The sequence below is a fragment of the Stomoxys calcitrans genome, chromosome 5 (assembly GCF_963082655.1).
Source record: "Stomoxys calcitrans chromosome 5, idStoCalc2.1, whole genome shotgun sequence".
NCBI classification, from domain to species: Eukaryota; Metazoa; Arthropoda; class Insecta; order Diptera; family Muscidae; genus Stomoxys; species Stomoxys calcitrans.
The window spans coordinates 32842679-32862507 of NC_081556.1; the positions used below are offsets into that span (position 1 = coordinate 32842679).

Consider the following 19829-nt stretch of genomic DNA (forward strand, 5'->3'; position numbering starts at 1 on the left):
AAATTCGAAAAAATGAAGGAGTTACAGCGTGTTTGACCTTGAAAACGACCTTGAATTTTTACGCCTAAAAAATTTTGCTTTTTGCAATGTTTCTCATAGAAAACTTTACACTATTCCTTCATCTAGCACCACTACGGAAAGAGATTTTCTTCACGAATCCAACGGTGTCCTTAGAATATTGAGGTTTACAAAACTAAGGAAGTTATAGCAATTTCAAACTCACGTAGATTTTTTTGCGTTTTTTGGATATTAATTATGCGATTTTGAGCTTGTTTTTTGAAGAAAAACATGGGGAGTTGCGCTAAACCGAGTTTTTTGCCATAATCTTCAATGCTTTATACTCAACTCGAAAATTTTTTTCGCATGAAAAATTGAAATTTTTCTAGAGGTTAGCCTTTGCTAAAAAAATGCAAAAAAAATAAAATGTCAAATTTTAAGTAAATCTGATTATTTTACGAATCGTCTTCGATTTTCGATCTGCGGAATGCTGGAAAATATTCGAAATTCGAAAAAATGAAGGAGTTACAGCGTGTTTGACCTTGAAAACGACCTTGAATTTTTACGCCTAAAAAATTTTGCTTTTTGCAATGTTTCTCATAGAAAACTTTACACTATTCCTTCATCTAGCACCACTACGGAAAGAGATTTTCTTCACGAATCCAACGGTGTCCTTAGAATATTGAGGTTTACAAAACTAAGGAAGTTATAGCAATTTCAAACTCACGTAGATTTTTTTGCGTTTTTTGGATATCAATTATGCGATTTTGAGCTTGTTTTTTGAAGAAAAAACATAGGAGTTGCGCTAAACCGAGTTTTTTGCCATAATCTTCAATGCTCTATACTCAACTCGAAAATTTTTTTCGCATCAAAAATTGAAATTTTTCTAAGGGGTTAGCTTTGCTAAAAAAATGCAAAAAAAATAAAATGTCAAATTTTAAGTATATCTGATTATTTTACGAATCGTCCTCGAATTTCGAACTGCGGAATGCTGGAAAATAAACCGAGTTTTTTGCCATAATCTTCAATGCTTTATACTCAACTCGAAAATTTTTTTCGCATCAAAAATTGAAATTTTTCTAAGGGGTTAGCTTTGCTAAAAAAATGCAAAAAAAAATAAAATGTCAAATTTTAAGTAAATCTGATTATTTTACGAATCGTCTTCGAATTTCGATCTGCGGAGTGCTGGAAAATATTCGAAATTCGAAAAAACACCTTGAATTTTTACGCCTAAAAAATTTTGCTTTTTGCAATGTTTCTCATAGAAAACTTTACAGTATTCCTTCATCTAGCACCACTACGGAAAGAGATTTTCCTCACGAATCTAACGATATCGTGGGGGGCTTTCGTTTTTTTGAATTTAAGGAAAAAGAAAAAGTTACAGCATTTTCGAATTCGGTTTTTGGTGTGTTTAAAAAAAGGAGAATTCGGGGATGGTTTTAAACCTCATTTTTCGTCATTTACTTCACTAGTGTATACTCAACTCAAAGAATTTTGGAGCATCAAAAATTGGAAATATTTAAAAGTCTACCCCCTTTGCTCGAAAAATGCAAAAAAATCAAGTGATAATATAAAGTCTTGCTCTTTATTTTATGATTCCACTTCAGATTTCAAAGCATTCGCTTTTGGTTTTCCGAAATCCCAAAATTTGAATGAATCTTATTTGTTCTTTGAATGACTTTTTCAATATATATGTATATAAGAGCTACATCAAGATATTGACCGATATGGACCGTAATTGTCATGGCTGTTAAAAGTCACAAAATTTTAACCAAATTGGATAAGAATTGCGACCTCTAGAAGCTCAGGAAGTCTAATCGGGAGATCGGTTAATATGGCGGCTATATCAGGTTGTGTTTTGATGTACACTATACTTGGCACAGTTATTGGAAGTCATTCTTAAACGAAATGTGCAAACATTTATTTATGGAGTCTTAGACGCATATTTCGAAATTAGTATAACCCCATCCTATGGTGGAGGGTATAAAAATTCACATTAAATTAAAAAATGATTGAATCAATTATTATTTCTTAAGAAAAATTGTTTCATTATTTCTTAAGAAGGAAATATGATTGTTCTTATAAGCCTGCACTATAACTATGAGACTTAATCTTGTTGTGTAGGTATTCATTAAATAAATAAAATAAGAATCAATTAATGTTTTATAATTTTTTTTATTTTAAATTAATCGTTTTATTGAAAATTTTCCATCGATTTTGTTTTTGTATATATAGCAATAATTATCAGATTTCGACGACATTTGGAATAGCGGGTAATACTAACTACCTTAACATCCATGCCAAACATCGTCCCCATCGGACTATATGTAGACCTAGCTGCCATATTGACCCTCTATAGGGTCTTGAGCCCATAATTGATGCCAGTATTATCTGATTTCGGTGAAATTTAAAATAGTGAAATGTAATAAGCCCCCCGATGTCCTTGCCTAGTCTGCACTTTGCCATTATGAAAACCACTTCTGGGAATCAATGGATATAGAATCAATTGATGAATACTAAGAATCGAAGTTGGTCATGGTTTAAAATTATTTTTGTAATTATAATTATAAACCTAAATAATGGAAATAAAATAAAAATTATTTTCAATGGATTTTTATTTTGGTTTATTAGGGGGTGGCATATTCAATAACGGTTTGGTATTAAAATCAACAACGGTTTGGTATTAAAACCAATAACATTTTGGCAATAAAAGCAATACCAGTTCGGTTGTTGTTGTAGCCACGTTGTCAGGTGGAGGTTGCGATCCTCGTCAAGCTCCTGTAAGTGAGCAAGCTCATTCCGGTGGAAAAGACCGATCGCCGAAGAAACAGGTTGGCATTGGTTATTTCAAGGCGACAATTACTCGCATTGCCATATTGAGCCTCTTAGGCACTCAGTATTTATCAAGAGCCGATGCAGCCCGTCCTCTCACTGAGACTCTCGATACCCCTCATTGTCCGCGGATTATGTATGGACCATTCCACTATCCGCAACCTGTGGACGAGCCTGGTAGCTCGCAGCTAAGCTTCTCGTGACAGCGATGAACCCCACGAGATTAGACCTCAAAGTTCCAGCCTGTGGGCAGATCGGTTATCTAGTCTAGTACCAAACTAATACTAATAATTTTATATTTCATCAATACCATACGGTATTGTTTTGTTGCCATATTGCTTTACTATTAATACACCGAACGAAAACGGTATTGATAGTAAATAAATATCAAAACAATACTGGTATGTACTATGTAAAGCGTTATTAATACCATATGGTATTATTTTGGTATTAATTTACGGTTTTGCGTCACTATCAATATCATTGGTACCATACAATATCAAATTTTCCTTCGGTGTACTGTATGGCACTGAAATGCGCACGTTTTTATGCCCACCACCATAGGATGGGGGTATACTAATCTAGTCATTCCGTTTGTAACACCTCGAAATATTCGTCGAAGACCCCATAAAGTATATATTTTTGATCGCCTCGACGCTCTGAGTCGTTCTAGCTGTTGAAATCACGATAGCGATCGAACACGTAAAGCTACCCGCTTGAAATTTTGCACAGATACTTAATTTCGATGTAGATCACAATTGGGCTATATCGGTTCAGGTTTAGATATAGCTCCCATATAAACCGATCTCAAGATTTCATTTCGAGCCCTTACAAACTGCAATTTTTGTCCGATTTGGCTGAAAGTTTGCATGCAGTGTTCTGTCATGACTTTCAATAACTGTGCAAAGTACGGTCCACATCGGTCTATAACCTGATATAGCTCTCGTATAAACCGATCTCCCGATTCGATTTCTTGAGCGCTTGCAAGCCGCAATATTTGTCCGATTTGGCTGAAATTTTGCAGGTGGTATTTCATTACGACTTCCAACAACTCTGCCAAATACGCTCCAAATCTGTCTATAACCTGATATAGCTTCCATGTAAAGCGGTCTCTAGATCATCCTTGTTCAATTCCTAGAAGATTTAACTTTTGTTGGTTTGACAGAAGTTTGGTATGTAGAATAAAATTATGTTCTTTAACTAAATTTATGTATGCATTTTTTGCAGAATCTATGGTGGTGGGTTCCCAGATTTGGCCCGGCCGAACTTAGCACGCTTTTACTTGTTTTACCAATCTTTCTCCGGGTGCAAAGGATTTTAAGCTTATTTTTTTAATAAGAAATAAACCGCATCAATCCATTATTCCTACCACATGACTGCAAATTGTTTTCGATATATCCCCAAAACTTACCAGCTTGCAATGATCCATCATCAGCCGCTTGTCCACTTGGAAATACCGTTTTAACAAATATTCCCATATTGCCTTTGGGTGAATCTCGACCGCCAACAATGCTGAAACCCAACGATTTGAGGCCAGGACCCTTGTAGAAAGTCACTATTTTGGGAGTTCCACGACGATTACCTAAAAGGGGAAAAATTCTATAATGAACCATGTTTTTCCCGTGAATGACACTTGGCGGCGTTATGGGAATAAATTAACATACCCTCACTCATGGAAGCTCTTATAACCTCAGCCATTTCCTCATCCTTAATGGTTAGTTTCACTACGGGCAATGAGGGTCGATGGTGTTGCAACATGGCAGCTGAGGGGGTGGCCATTGATGGTGTTAAATATGATCTATTTCCGACTAAAGAGGATACATTAAGATGATGATGATGATGGTGATGATGAAGGTGCTGATGTTTGGTTAATTGGTTTAGTGTTAGGGAAGCAGAAGCAGTGCAAGAAGCCTGTTGCTGTTGTTGTGATGCATCTTGTTGCAGGGTGTTTGCTGTATTACTGAGATCATTATGCAACTGTTGGCAATCGTTTGCTACAGATTGCTGCGAGTTACCATCGATTTCTTGGTTATTCAATGTAATTGTTGTTGGTTTTGTGATTTTTGGATTGTTGGTTAATGTGCTATGGTTAGTATTTGAATGAATATTATTTGCTAGTGTTGTTGTTGTACTTGATCCCGCTGTTGTTGTTGCTGTAGTATATTGATTATTGGCATTTGTCGTTGCCGATGATGTTGGTGGTGGTTGTGGTGGCGATGTTGTCACTGTGCTTGTGGTTGAGTTATTTGGTTGTAAAAATAAACTTAGCCGCGACGAACTCAGACGGGAGTGTGCAAAACGCAACGAACGATAATGCGAATTTGAGAGATTGATTGAATTGCGGGTATAGTGCGAGCGCGTGGGAAATCCTCCCGCTGCTGTGGACTGAGCACCCTCGACACTATTTTGACTTACGAGACTAGCTTTGCGGGTTTCTATACTAAGAGACGAGCTACGATTACCTGCTGCATGGCCTCCTTTGGCCGCAGCGAGTGGAGTGAGAAGCGCTGCTCCCTCAGAGCAACGCTTCCGATTCAATAGTTGCCACTTCTCATCATCGCTTATCGTGTGCGTGGTCAATGACACACTCGCCGAACGGTTGTTATAGACTGGCGTGTATTCCGGGGGTTGATTATAAAGCATGGGAGTTAGTTCCAAATTTCGCTGACCTGAAGACGAGCGAGCACGTCGTCTCATGTGCTCCATGGCAGCAGCATCCATGGAATGACGGGGTGTGGAGCAACGACGATGTTGCATAATTGGCATCGACGGAGGCATGCTAGCCACACCCGACGTATTATCAATGCGGGAGTTAATGGTAGAAGTACTGGCCAATGATTCGTTATCCTCATCTCTGTCATGCTCCAAGGCCAGCTGGAGACTGTGCAGATCATAACTGTTAATGCTGTCAGTACTCTGTGTCCTTTGGGTGTAGCTAAGCCGTTTTCGAGCTCTGGCCAAATAATCATTACGCGTTTGGGGTGGTTGTGGTGTATCTGCAGACAGAGATTGCATGGAACTATACAAATCATTCGTTTGCTGCTGCTCTTTAGCAGATATTCCATTATTCTCTTCGGCATTCTGTTGGTATGGATTGATAGAGCCATCGATTTTTATTTTGGTATAGAAATCCGTTATGGTCGTCACCTCATCGTGAGCAATAACCAAATCGATGCAATTATCAACGAAACAGCTTAGCAGGCGTTGAACTTCCTGAAAGGATTGTATACCTCTTAAATGATTGCCATTAACATTGACGATTTCATCTCCAAGGCGTAGACGGCCATCCCTGGAAAATAAATAAAAAGGTATTATGTATTATATCAATGTATTCTTGACGATTTCGTCTCCCAGACGTAGACGGCCATCCCTAGAAAATAAATAAAAAAGTATTATGTCATAACTCAAAAAAAATCAAAACTGGTTCAAATCGTCGCATTGAAAGAGTTGTTAAAAGTGCTAGGGAACTAGGAATATATTTTAGTTGTCCGTATCGAAAAAGGAAATAAGACCAAGAAAAAAGGAAAGGGGGAAATTAGACCAAGAAAAGGGAAAGAAAGGAATTAGCTGGATGACCAGGAAAATTCGACAGGCCCTTTTTTCAGAAGCACACAAAAACTTTTGAAATTAAAAACAAGTAAAAAGTCGAAAAGCCTAACATAAGTCACTGTGTCAAATTTCAGTGAAATTGGATTATAAATGCGCCTTTTATGTGGCCAAGACTTTAAACCGAGATATCGGTCTATATGGCAGCTATATCCAAATCTGGACCGATTTTGGTCAAGTTGCAGAAAAATGTCGAAGTGCCTAATACAACTTACTGTCCCAAATTTCGGCGAAATCGGAAAATAAATGCGCCTTTTATGGGCCCAAAACCTTAAATCGGGAGATCGGTCTTTATGGCAGCTATATCAAAATCTGGACCGATTTGAACCAAATTGAAGAATAATATTGAAGGGCATAACTTAACTCACTGTCCCAAATTTCGGCGACACCGGACAATAAATGCGCCTTTTATGGGCCCAAAATCTTAAATCGAGAGTTCGGTCTATATGGCAGCTATACCCAAATCTGGACCGATCTGTGCCATGTTGCAGAAGTATGTCGAGGGGCTTAACTTAACTCTCTGTCCTGTCTGTCTGTTCGGCGACATTGGACAATAAATGCGCCTCTTATGAGCCCAAAACCTTAAATCAAGAGATCGGTCTATATGGCAGCTATATCTAAATCTGGACCGATCTGGGCCAAATTGAAAAAAGGATGTCGAAGGGCCTAACACAACTCACTGTTCCAAATTTTTTAGCAAAATCGGATAACAAATGTAGCTTTTATGGGCCTAAGACCCTAAATTGGAGGATCGGTCTATATGGGGGCTATATCAAGATATAGTCCGATATAGCTCATCTTCGAACTTAACCAGCTTATAGACAAAAAAAGAATCTGTGCAAAATTTCAGCTTAATATCTCTATTTTTAAAAGACGGTAGCGTGATTTCAACAGACGGACGGACGGATCGTCGTAGTTTTTACCCTGATCAAGAATATATACATATACTTTTTAGAATTGGAAATGGATATTTCGATGTGTTGCAAACGGAACGACAAAATGAATATACCATCCTTCGGTGGTGGGTATAAAAAATGTGTACTAGACGCTGTTAGAATGTGAATACCTGGGCACAGTTTCGAACGTTTCGTTTATAAAACAACTGTTGTTCATTTATGAACATTTGTGGCTGATTCACTTTTATAAACCAAGTAGTCAATTTGACAACGCTGTGGTTTATTTTTTCTAAGGGCGTATGATTATTAGACGGCTGTGAGAGTACAATGGTAAATGAAAAATTTTTCTCAAAAACCTTGTCCAAGCTAAAAATCTGGTAAACGACAGGGATATTATGGTTAAGAAAGTCTCAAAGAGCTGTCAACCGCTTAAGTGGACAATGTTTGATGGTAGGCCAACGACCTCGCACCCATCTACCAGTTATCTTTTTGGGATTTTAGTGAGAAGAAGTACTTTTTGAATTAAAACATGTAATTAGTCTTTAAACAAGAGTTGATAACGATCAAATCAAGAACTAATCAGCTTTCGTCAAACCTATATAAGGAGGTAGTAAAATAAGTATTGAATCAGATTAAATCAACTGACATCAAGGCTTAAATCAAGTAACAAAGTATTTTAAAATACTTAAATAAAGAAATTGGCAACTGATTGTTTCATACTTGAATCAAATATTTTGTAACCATTCCCAAAAGCCTATAGAGCGGTCAGTCAGCCTTTCACACTTTTTGTTCAAGACCATGTGGCGTTGTGGATACCATGATCAAGAGTAGGGCAGGGGACAAATTGCAGCATAGAAGTGACCGGATAGAAAAATCTTTCGACGCCTAGATGTGTATATTGGCGTTTAGCTTTGACCATGGATTAATCATTTAAGTTTGTCCCATTTGTACAAGAAATTAATAATTTGTAGGAAGTCCCATATTGCCGTTAAGCTGGATAACAAAATCGACGTTATTGTCAACATACCCTGCAGGAAGTTTGCGGTAAATTCACCCCTATTAACATCAATGGGTCTGGCAGTAAATTAAGATAAGACGAAATGGTTGTACGCCTTGTACAACCGAATAGATAAAGAAAATGGAGAAAGTTGAGAACAGAAACGAATGACACCAGTTTTGAAATAAAGCGAATAGTGCTATTTTGGATTAAGATGCTATTTTGGATTAAGTAAAAAATTTAGAAACAAGGCCACTTCTCGACTATACAAGGCACTGATACTACCCGTGTTGTTATCTGGATCTGCGGCTTGGGTATTTGTTAAAGCAGATGAGGCAGTGCTTGGAGTATTTGAGAGACAGATTCTTCGTAAAATATATGAACCAATTTGCTCTAATGGAGAATATAGGCGTCGTATGAACCACGAGCAATATGAGCTGTATGACGATAGCATAGTTACACGTATCAAAATACAACGGCTGCGTTGGCTAGGTCATGTTGTAAGAATTGATGAAGAAGCTTCATCAAAGAAGTGTTTTGAAGGCAAACACGGTGGTACACGCATACCGGAACGACCAAAAGTCCGATGGAAAGATCAAGTGCTGGGAGACACCTCGAAACTCGGTGTCAGAAATAATTACATAAGCGCAGAAGATCGAGGCACTTGGAACGCTATTCTACGTTCGGCTAGAGAAACAAATGTTCTGCCATAGCCAGTTCGTTGTTCTTCATAAGTACGCATTCGTTCCACCGTCGATTAATGATAGAAGGATAACGCAACAACTTAGTAAAGCGATGTATTTAATGAAAAAACGACATTTAAAAATTAAGAAATAATTTTTAGTATTAAACCATATTTTTTCGTTTTGAATTAATTCTGAATTTGTTTTGCTTTTTTATTTAATGAATAAATTCATGTTTTCTTTACTTTATTTTTGTTTATTTATTATGAAATAAAAATAATGTACAAATTAAATGAACTATATAAACAATTATTAAAAACATTTCCAAACAGCTGAACTGATGTGTTTGTCTCAACGGGGGAAATGACTGGTTTTTTCAAACTGTTGAAGTGGTGGGTTTTTTAAACTGGAGAAATTTCCGATTCTTGGAAACGGTGAAGTGGTCGATTTTTTAAATCAGTGGAATGACCAGTGTTTTTAACCAATGAAATGTCCGGTTCAAATTTATTGGGCTCTAGGTATGACATGCCCAAATAAAAATCACCGGTAATGTGGATAGTCAGGGGACCAGTCACTGGTTACTGAAAACCGGTGAAATCACCAATTTGGGACCGGTTCAAAATCCTGCAGGGTATATAGGAAAATTTGTGCGCGTGTTTGTGTACTTGGAGAGAAAAAAGAAAATATCAAAGTAAACGTAAACCAAAATCTGACATCTTCATACCCCGAAATTTTGCCGACTGCTACCAGCTGCTCGCTTAAGCCTATGTGTAACGATTCACCCATGAGCATTGACATAGAAAGGGATTTCAAAGGTGTGAGAGCCAAAACACCTGAACCGATCCATAGACCATCACCAGATGAATTGGAGAAGCTATATGTTAAGGAACAGGTGGATGTTTTGTTGCTCTAGTGACATAAGAGTAAGGGATAGAGTGACAGAAACTTCGTCTTAGGGGACATTTTATCGTCACTACTATGGGTGACCACCATAAGAAGCGATAACAAGTAAAAGAGTGTTAAGTTCGGCTGGGCCAAATCTGATATATCCTCTACCATGAATCGCATTCGTCAAGATCTTTTCACGGTTTCTCTTAAAAGGCAGAAACTAAGTAGGATAATGGAATGTCATAATTTGAAATCCCCGTGTGTCTTTAATATGCTTGTTTAAGAATTATTTTTTGCAGGTGCTCGTCCAATCGAGAAATCGGCATATATAGGATCTTCATCAGGTTATAAACAAATAAATATTTGAGGTCATAGCAGAAGTTATCGTCCGAAATTTTAGCCAAATCAGATAAAAATTGCGTCCTCTAAAGGCTCGAGGAATACAATTGGGAGATCGGTTTATATGGGAGCTATATCAGGTTTTGGACCGGTTGAAGCTATACTTGGCATATCTTTTGGAGGTTATAGAAAAGTAATCGTGCAAAATTCCAAATCGGTTAAGAATTGCGCTCTCTGGAGGCTCAAGAAATTTAATTGGGAGATCGGTTTATATGGGAGCTATATCTACACATGGACCGATTTGGCCCACTTGTAATACCAATCGACCTACATTAATAAGAAGTATTTATACAAAATTTCAGCCGCTTAGCTTTACTCCCTCTAAAATTAGCGTGTTTCCGACAGACAGATGGATCGATTTAAAATGCCCATGTCCAAATTACTAGATCGATTTAAAATGTCATGATGATCAATAATATATATGGGGTCTTAAACGAATATTTTAAGGTGTTACAAATGGAATGGCAAAATTATTATTCCCCATCCTAAGGTTGAGGGTATACAAATACACTAAGGATTTTAAATGGAGAGGGATTTGAAACCGTGCGATACGCTGGCGATAAGTTAGGTTTAAATGGCAGTCATCGGACTCACTTAGACGTTTTCGTCCATTTCGATACCACAGGAGCGGTACCCTTGAACCATCCAAATCGCGAATATTCACATCCGCTTAATCAGAATTCCTTCTGACTGCCAATGCGGGTCACACACACGTTTTCCGATTAGACAGTGACCTGTCATGACACCATGACTGCGACGTCTGTTATAACCAGTGACTTTTTCAAGTTAAGATTGGAGTGTTGACAACTCACCCTATGTGACCATCTGTCATTTGTTGCCCTTCGCACCCAATCCTGAAGACCTAGCTTACATGTCGCTAGAGACATACCCACAGATTTCAGTTAACCTGGAATGTGTATGGTAGTTCAGAGTCTCGCAAGCTCGTCTGCTCTACCATTCCCTGGGGTATGTGGCCCGGCACCCAGATCAGGTGAATTTTGAATTGTTCAGCCCACTCGTTGAGAGATCTGGGTAGTCGAGGACAGTTATTGAATTCAGAAATACGTTCTCTAGGGATTTGATAGTTTTCTGGCTGATTGAGAAGATATTTATCGCTGGCGATGATCAAATACTTTTTGTGGGTTTGAATCCAGATAAGCATTGTATATAACTGGGTTAGACATAACGATCTTTGACGAACGATTTTGATATTCCGCAAGTCAAATATTTGGTAATGAATTTGAAATGCCTTAGGCTCAAAATGGGGCCTGTGAGGAGGGGGGATAGTTACTTATGCTTCGGTAGTATGGTGGGTGGTGGTAGAGAAAAAGTGCAATATAACGGCGTTACAACAAGTCCAGAGTTTATGTTATCTTAAAATAGGCGAGACGTTAAGAACCCCGCGTACTAGGAACGCCTAGCTTATAGTGACAGACCCTTATACATTGGGACTAAAGGCTTTGGATGGATACGAGGGTTGGCTTTTATATTTCGGGATTGGCCAACCCTTGTGTTGCAATCTGCCAACTGACAGCTCTATCGTAAAGAAAGAAATGAAGTTATACGTACTCAGAACGTTTTGACATACGAGCGCTATTTGTGCTCTTTACAGTAACTTAAAAGATTCATCTCGCCCAAAAAATGGAAGTTTATAGAAGTTTTTTTAACTACATAATCTTGGTTAATTGAGGCCACCGTAGGACAGAGGTTAGCACGTCCGCCTATGAAGCTAAACGCCTAAGTTCGAAGCATGGCGAGATCATCAGAAAAAATTTTCTGTGGTGGTTTTTCTCTCCTAATGCTGGCAACATTTTTGAGGTACTATACCATGTTAAAAATTCTCTCCAAAGAGGTTTCGCACTGCGGCACTCCTTTCGGATTCGGCCCCTTATCATTGAGCTTAAACTTGAATCGCACTGCACTCATTGATATGTGAGAAGTTTACCCCTGTTCCTTTCTGGAATGTTCGTGGGCAAAATTTGCAATTTGCAATCTTGGTTCATATTACACTAAGATCAATAGTTTTAACTGCACTTTACGCTAATTGCTACATAGCGTAAAAAAAGTATTTTTTACGCATTTTTCTTTTGGTGTAGAGATTATTAGCATTATATTCATACTTACTTTTGAGCCATTCCATACGCATCAATTTCCACAATCAGATATCGGTATTGTTGTTCATTGTTAGAGGTTTGCACCGTTTTCGGTGACAGCACTAGACCAATGAAATCCTCTTGGCATTTTCTCTCCAACTTCACCTGTCTAAATCTGCGACGAATTGTCTCCGTTTCATAGTCATAATTGTAACCACCCAAAGAGACCGGACCACTGATGGTACTGCAGATACTGCTGGAACGCAATGTATTGCTGCCACCGCCACCCAAACCTTCTGAAGAGGCCAGAGATATCAGTGAATTTCGCTTAAGCGTACCCGAAGCAATAGATTCTGTATCTCCGCCGGAGATTCCAAGGCTATTGCTGAGGCGTGTGGTGTTATTACCGCCATCACTGTCATAGCCCGATTCATTTGAACTTAGACAACTACTTAATCTTTGGTAAAGTGGTTCCCAGTCCTTGGATGTAATGCTGTTGTTGCGTGAAACATCACCACTGCCCCCACTGCCGGTGCAGGGCTGAGAACTGGTATGTAGTAGGGGTGAACAGTTGCTGATTGCACTATCATCCGAGGAATAACGCTTGTTCAGCGAGTCATTCCGATAAATCATTTTAACACTATGATTTGGTGTAGAGCTAGCAACTGATATTGTATCAACCATGTGAGCAAAGTCAGTTTCTGTGGCGGGTAGTATAGTGGAATTGCGATGTTTGGGCAGAGGCGAGTTGTGGACCTGCAGATATTGCTGATGTTGTTGTTGGCCTTGCATGGAGAGTTCTCCCAAAGTGTGAAGGCTTGAAAGCGAGGGTTGTTTTAGAACCGAACCATTATTCTCTTCCGGCAATACCGAGAGACGTGATCGCAGAAAAGCATATGGGAAAGCTCCACGTCTTTGATTGGCATCGTTTGCACTTTGGGGTGAAGTGGCCGAACTCGATTCGTGAGATCCTTGGGGCGATGTTCCCGCTTGTCCCACCTTAGCAATATCATCACAACTACTTGACTTAATGCTAGAACCTGCTATGCTGCCACTGCTGGAGTGATGATTCGAGCCGCTATTTGATATACCACTTATAGACTGGCGTTTCTGGCCATTGGCCAAATTTAAGCCATCACTGGGATCATCGCACTTTACGTACGAACATGAATTCAATTGGCTTGTGGAACTACTGCGGTACAAGGAAGTGGATGAACTATGGTGATTCGGTTCAGCTGCCTTCACAAGGTTATGTGATTTGTGATTTAACATGCCTGTGGAACCAATGCGATGAAAGAAATTTTTTATAGCCTTTTGAGGGCGAACCTGCGCTGAATGGGTTGGTGTATTCGAGGCTGATTGGGAGGATTCAATTTCGTAGGATTTGCCTTGTTGAGATTGTTGTTGTTGTTTAGAGCTTTGGTTTTTCTGCTGTTCACGTTGCTTCATTGTTTCAATGGGTCCGGATTTGCATTTTTTCAAAGTATTTGATTGGTAATTTTCTTTGCTTGCAGCCGCCGTTGCAGTTTCAGTGGTGGAGTTACTATTATTATCATTGGCATGCTGGTTATGTGTGGGCGAATGGAAAAGGCTGCGTAAATCCGTATGAGATTTGTGAGTGGAAGTATCACCACGCTTGAGTATGTCCAATTTTCTACTCATGCGTTTACCCCAAGTGAAAACTGCAAGAAATTGGGGAAAAAATCAGAAAAATGATTAAGTGAGAGATTTAAACAAAGTAACGCCTATAAGTGCAGTATGAAGTATCCACTAAGATGGGGCTTAAAAACGTTAAGGCGTTTATTTAGTTCTAAACACTGCATGTTAGCGTTAACATGGTGATGGTTGAGCAAAAAAAAAAGCGGTATTCTCACCATTTCTTCTCTGTTTGCGGCCAGCTAGAGGGCTGTGCAAAAGCAATTTCTTTTTGTTCTCAATAAATTTAATACAATTTAAAGTTTTCAGCTAGTAGTTTACCCAAATTGTAATGCTTCCAACTTAGAGCCAGAGAAATCTCATAACTTATCATCTCAATTAAATATGGGCAATCATAACGCTCTAATAAATTGAAACGCCTGGAAATACGATAACACAAATCCCGTGGAGAGGCAAACGAAAAGCCTTTCTAACCACAAATCGGAAGCAATTTCATTTATAAGTTTTCCAAAGGCGTTGCCAATAAGCTTAACTATCAACACCAATCAATATTGAATTAGCACATAGTCATTGCACCAAAAAAGAAACAGACAGAGAGAAACTCTTTTTCTATTCAACAAGAGGGACTAGACAACAGCCATTATGTGAGGAGAACGTCCTCATTGCTGTCCGTTTGCCGTTGTCGTCGTCAATTTCGTTGCAAGTCAATGATCAATGCCAATGGCAAAATAATAATCAACATGAACACGTGCCGCCTGGAGGTACCTTTTCAGCACAAACATACAAAGACTTTCTTTGAGATCAAATGTAAAAGAAGCAGCGGCTCCGGCGGCATGGGACATGTAAGGAAACACAGAAATAGGTTCCTCAACTGAACCACAAAAACTGGCACAATATGAAAGACATTCATTTTTATACCCTCCACCATAAGATGGGGGGTATACTAATTTCGTCATTCTGTTTGTAACTACTCGAAATATTCGTCTGAGACCCCATAAAGTATATATATTCTTGATCGTCGTGAAATTTTATGTCGATCTAGCCATGTCCGTCCGTCTGTCCGTCCGTCCGTCCGTCCGTCCGTCTGTCTGTCGAAAGCACGCTAACTTCCGAAGGAGTAAAGCTAGCCGCTTGAAATTTTGCACAAATACTTCTTATTAGTGTAGGTCGGTTGGTATTGTAAATGGGCCATATCGGTCCATGTTTTAATATAGCAGCCATATAAACCGATCTTGGGTCTTGACTTCTTGAGCCTCTAGAGTGCGCAATTCTTATCCGATTGGAATAAAATTTTGCACGACGTGTTTTGTTATGATATCCAAAAACTGTGCCAAGTATGGTTCAAATCGGTCCATAGCCTGATATAGCTGCCATATAAACCGATCTTGGGTCTTGACTTCTTGAGCCTCTAGCGTGCGCAAATCTTATCCGATCAGAATGAAATTTTGCACGACGTGTTTCGTTATGATATCCAACAACTGCGCCAAGTATGGTTCAAATCGGTCCATAACCTGATATAGCTGCCATATAAACCGATCTTGGGTCTTGACTTCTTGAGCCTCTAGAGTGCGCAATTCTTATCCGATTGAAATGAAATTTTGCACGACGTGTTTTCTTATTATATCCAACAACAGTGTCAAGTATGGTTCAAATCGGTCCATAACCTGATATAGCTACCATATAAACCGATCTTGGGTCTTGACTTCTTGACCCTCTAGAGGGCACAATTCTTATCCGATTTGAATGAATTTTTGCACGAAGTATTTCGTTATGATATCCAACAACTGTGCCAAGTATGGTTCAAATCGGTTCATAACCTGATATGGCTGTCATATAAACAGATCTGGGGATTTGATTTCTTGAGCTTCTAGAGGGCGCAATTCCTATCCGATTTGGCTGAAATTTTGCATGACGTATTTTATTTTTACTTTCAACAACTGTGTCAAATAAGGTTCAAATCGGTTCATAACCTGATATAGCTGCCATATAAACCGATCTGGGATCTTGACTTCTTGACCCCTAGAGGTCGCAATTATTATCCGATATGCCTGAAATTTTGTACGACGGATCCTCTCATGATCAACAAACGTGTTTATTATGGTCTGAATCGGTCTATAGCCCGATACAGATCCCATATAAATCGTTCTCTCTATTTTACTTCGTGAGCCCCAATGGGCGCAATTCTTATACGAATTGGCTGAAATTTTACACAGGTCTCCAACATATAATATAATTGTGGTCCGAACAGGACCATATATTGATATTGTTTTAATAGCAGAGCAACTCTTTTCTTATATCCTCTTTAGCCTAAGAAGAGATGCCGGGAAAACAACTCGACAAATGCGATCCATGGTGGAGGGTATATAAGATTCGGCCCGGCCGAACTTAGCACGCTTTTACTTGTTTTGACTTGCTGTGGCTGGCTGTGTAGACTGTGGCTAGCTGGAATCGCGTTGTTGTCGTTGTTCTTTTCAAGACAAATGCAAATAGTTCAAACATTTGACACTTCAAGTTATGGAACACGACAATGGATATGTGTTTGGTTAAGATAGTTAAGAGATGTTCTTACATGCACAAAATGAGTTCCCTAGCTGCAGAATACTACAAGTATGGTATGTACAATACATGTGGTTACCTTTGTTTGTTTCCTTACGGTGTCTTTTGTCATGGTGGGGCGGAAAAATGTGAAGGTTTATGTGATGGCATCATGTCTGAGCACTCATAAAATTGCAATTAAAATGGCCATCACTTAAAGATGCATTTATACACTCGAAACTCTATTGCGGTATCATTTCTGCTGTCATTTAAAAGAAAGCAGTATTATTGGAGCTAATTGCAAGGAACACTAAAGTGTGGAACTCTTTAAGAAGATTTTTTTGTGAATGTTTAAAGGACCAGATAAGCGTTTTATAGATAGAGATTTCTGTAATAAGTAATTTATGATTTATTATAACTATTCACTACATATATGGTTACTCTTCAGTAAGTATTCTACTATATCTGAATTAACATTTTAGAAGGTGCACTGAGAAAAACAGAAGAAGAACGACAACGAGGGATACAGAAAGTTATTATCTTATAATTTATTTTGTGTGCCCGTTTTAGAATTTTGGAAACTCACTTTTTAGTTTTTAGGTATGAAGATGAAGTAGTTTATACTTATTTCGACCTAAAGGAAAAATTAGGCCGCCGTAGCGCAAAGGTTAGCATGCCCGCCTATGACGCTGAACGCCTTGATTATCCTGGCGAGAACATCAGACACATTTTTTGGCGATGTATATTCCCTCTTAATCCTGGCGAGAACAACGGAAAAAATTTTCAGCGGAGGTTCTTCCGTCCTAATGCTGGCGACACTTGTGAGGAACTATGCCATTTGAGAAAATGGTAAGGCAGCCATGTAAAACTTTCTCCTCAAAGCGGTATGAAATTGCGGCACGCATAATGTTGTCCCGGTGGAAAAAATGCAAAAATCCAAAAATTATTATAAAATGCTATATCCGATCAGCCATAAGACCTCCAGCAAGATGAGGAAGATTACGAATCAAAACAAAATCGTAATTGTCCTTAGTGGACGTTACGCCGGCCGCAAGGCCATCATTGTCAAGACTGTCGATGATGGTGGACAGGTCATGTTTTGGTTGCTGGTATGGACAGATACCTCCGCAAGGTCACCAAGAGCATGGGCAAGAACAAGTTGAAGAAGAAGTCCAAGATCAAGCTCTTCTTCAAGGTATTGGACTACAATCACTTGATGCCTACTCGTTACACCGCCGGCGAAATCACTTTCGACAAGCTGTCCTCCAAGGATTTGAAAGATCCCGCTAAGAGGAAAACACACCGTTTCCAGACTCGCGTCAAATTCGAGTCCTCCTACAAGGAAGGCAAGAACAAATGGTTCTTCCAAAAGTTGCGTTTCTAAGCTGCTTGCTTTTTAGTTTTTAACAACATAACTGATGATAAAAACATAATTTTGTATTTTTTATTGTGCTGTGTGGTTCTGAATGGTGAAACATGTGACGTATTTTATTTTTTAGAAAAAAATTTTCAAGAATAAAAAATTATAAAAAAAGAAAAGAAAGTTCATCGCGCACTTCCTCCATTGAGCGAATAAGCTTAATTTTGGCTCAATGGGTACGTAAATAAGCGGAATGAGTTGTCGATTTTGGAGTGAAGATCAGCCAGAAGCACTGCGGTTTATGTGCTGGTGGCATCATTGGACCATACTTCTTCAAAGATGATACGAATCGTAACGTAAATTTGAATGGTGAGCGCTACCGTGAAATGATATTCAACTTTTTTTGCCCAAAATGCAAGAGCTTGACTTGCATGACATGTGGTTTCAACAAAACGGTGCCACACAGCACGCGTAACAATGAATACATTGAGAGGTGAGTTCGGTGAAAATTTTATTTCACGTTCGGCACCAGTCAATTGGCTGCCTTAATAGAGCGATTTAAGACCTTTAGATTACTTTTTTTGTGGAGCTATGTTAAAGCTCATTTCTATACATTTAAGCCCGCTTCAATTGGAGCATTGGAAGACAACATTGAAGCATTTATTTGTGAGATACCGGCCGAAATGTTGGAAAGAGTATGCCAAAATTTGACTTAACGAATGGACCATTTGAGGCGCAGTCACGGTCAACATTTGCATAAAATAATCTTCAAACATAAAATTATATGGGCAGTACTATCGATTCGGGAAATCAATATATACAGCAGCTTTATCCAAATATGATACGAGGTGTAGGGGTTTAACAAAGCTCACTCTACTTACAATCAGGCAATAAATAAACTATTTATCGAGAAAGATCTTCAATCGGGAGATCGTTCTATATGTCCGACCTAAAATATAGTCCGACCTAAACCATACTTGATACGGACGTCGAAGTGCCTTTTTTCAGGGACGCTACAAAAGTAGACGATAGGGACAGTAAATGACGTCGTATTTTTTGCCGCTCTTTTCATATTTCTCTTTAATAAGGTTTACCATTTCATGATGGAAAGAGTCGAAATTATTAAAATTTACTACCGAAATTCGGAGTTAGTGGCCTCAACGTTAAGAGCGCTATGTCCAATTTGACATTTCTGGCTGAATAGCTTCGTCAATTAGCAAAATATGAGTTTGGTGCGGTTTATGGACCGGTGGTGTCATTGGGCCGTACTTCTTCCGCGATGATCAAGACCGCAACGTTACTGTTAATGGCAATCGCTACCGTTCCATGATAACAGACTATTTTTGGTCCCAATTGGATGATATGGACTTGGAGAACATGTGGTTCAAACAGGACGACGCTATAAGCCACACAGCGAATGTCACAATCAATTTATTGGAAACGAAGTTTGCAGAACTGGTTATCTCACGAAATGGTTCAGTCGATTGGCCACCTCGGTCGTGCGATTTGACGCCGTTAGATTATTTCCTGTGGGGATGCGTCAAGTCTATGGCCTATGCCAACAAGCCAGCGACCGGCAAAAATTGGGTTCAGCGTCTGGACTGCAGCAAGCGGGCCCGTGTTGACAACGTAAAAGAAATCGATAAGTTTTAGCACAGATTTTGGGCGGGGATTTTGGCACAAATCATTGTGCCGAATTGTAGCCAAATCGGATTATAAATACAGCTTTTATGATCCTAAGACCTTAAATCGAGAGATCGGTCTATATGGGCACTATATCAGGAAATATTCCGTAAAGTTTCAGCTTAAAACCTTCGCTTTTAAAGGCTTTAGCGTGTTTTCTACAGACAAACGGACGGACGTCTAAGTGACATTCAAGATTATTAC

At 39.0% G+C, this 19829-nt stretch overlaps 1 protein-coding gene and 1 pseudogene across 8 annotated transcripts in view; one reads left to right on the forward strand and one right to left on the reverse strand.

Moving 5' to 3' along the window:
• The window catches only part of LOC106096378 (serine-rich adhesin for platelets), a 276685-nt gene that overhangs the window by 13427 nt on the left and 243429 nt on the right, over positions 1–19829 (reverse strand). For 5 of the 8 annotated variants that reach the window (XM_013264094.2, XM_013264089.2, XM_013264090.2 and 2 more), the window contains 3 exons: positions 12423–14073; positions 4494–6118; positions 4241–4411 (listed from right to left, as the gene is read on the reverse strand). In XM_013264094.2, coding sequence (XP_013119548.1) covers positions 4241–4411; positions 4494–6118; positions 12423–14073 — 3447 coding nt within the window. The remainder of the gene's footprint in view (positions 1–4240; positions 4412–4493; positions 6119–12422; positions 14074–19829) is intronic. The other 3 variants (XM_013264098.2, XM_013264096.2, XM_013264095.2) reach the window with 3 other exon arrangements.
• Positions 17545–17994, forward strand: LOC106096379 (large ribosomal subunit protein eL27-like; annotated as a pseudogene).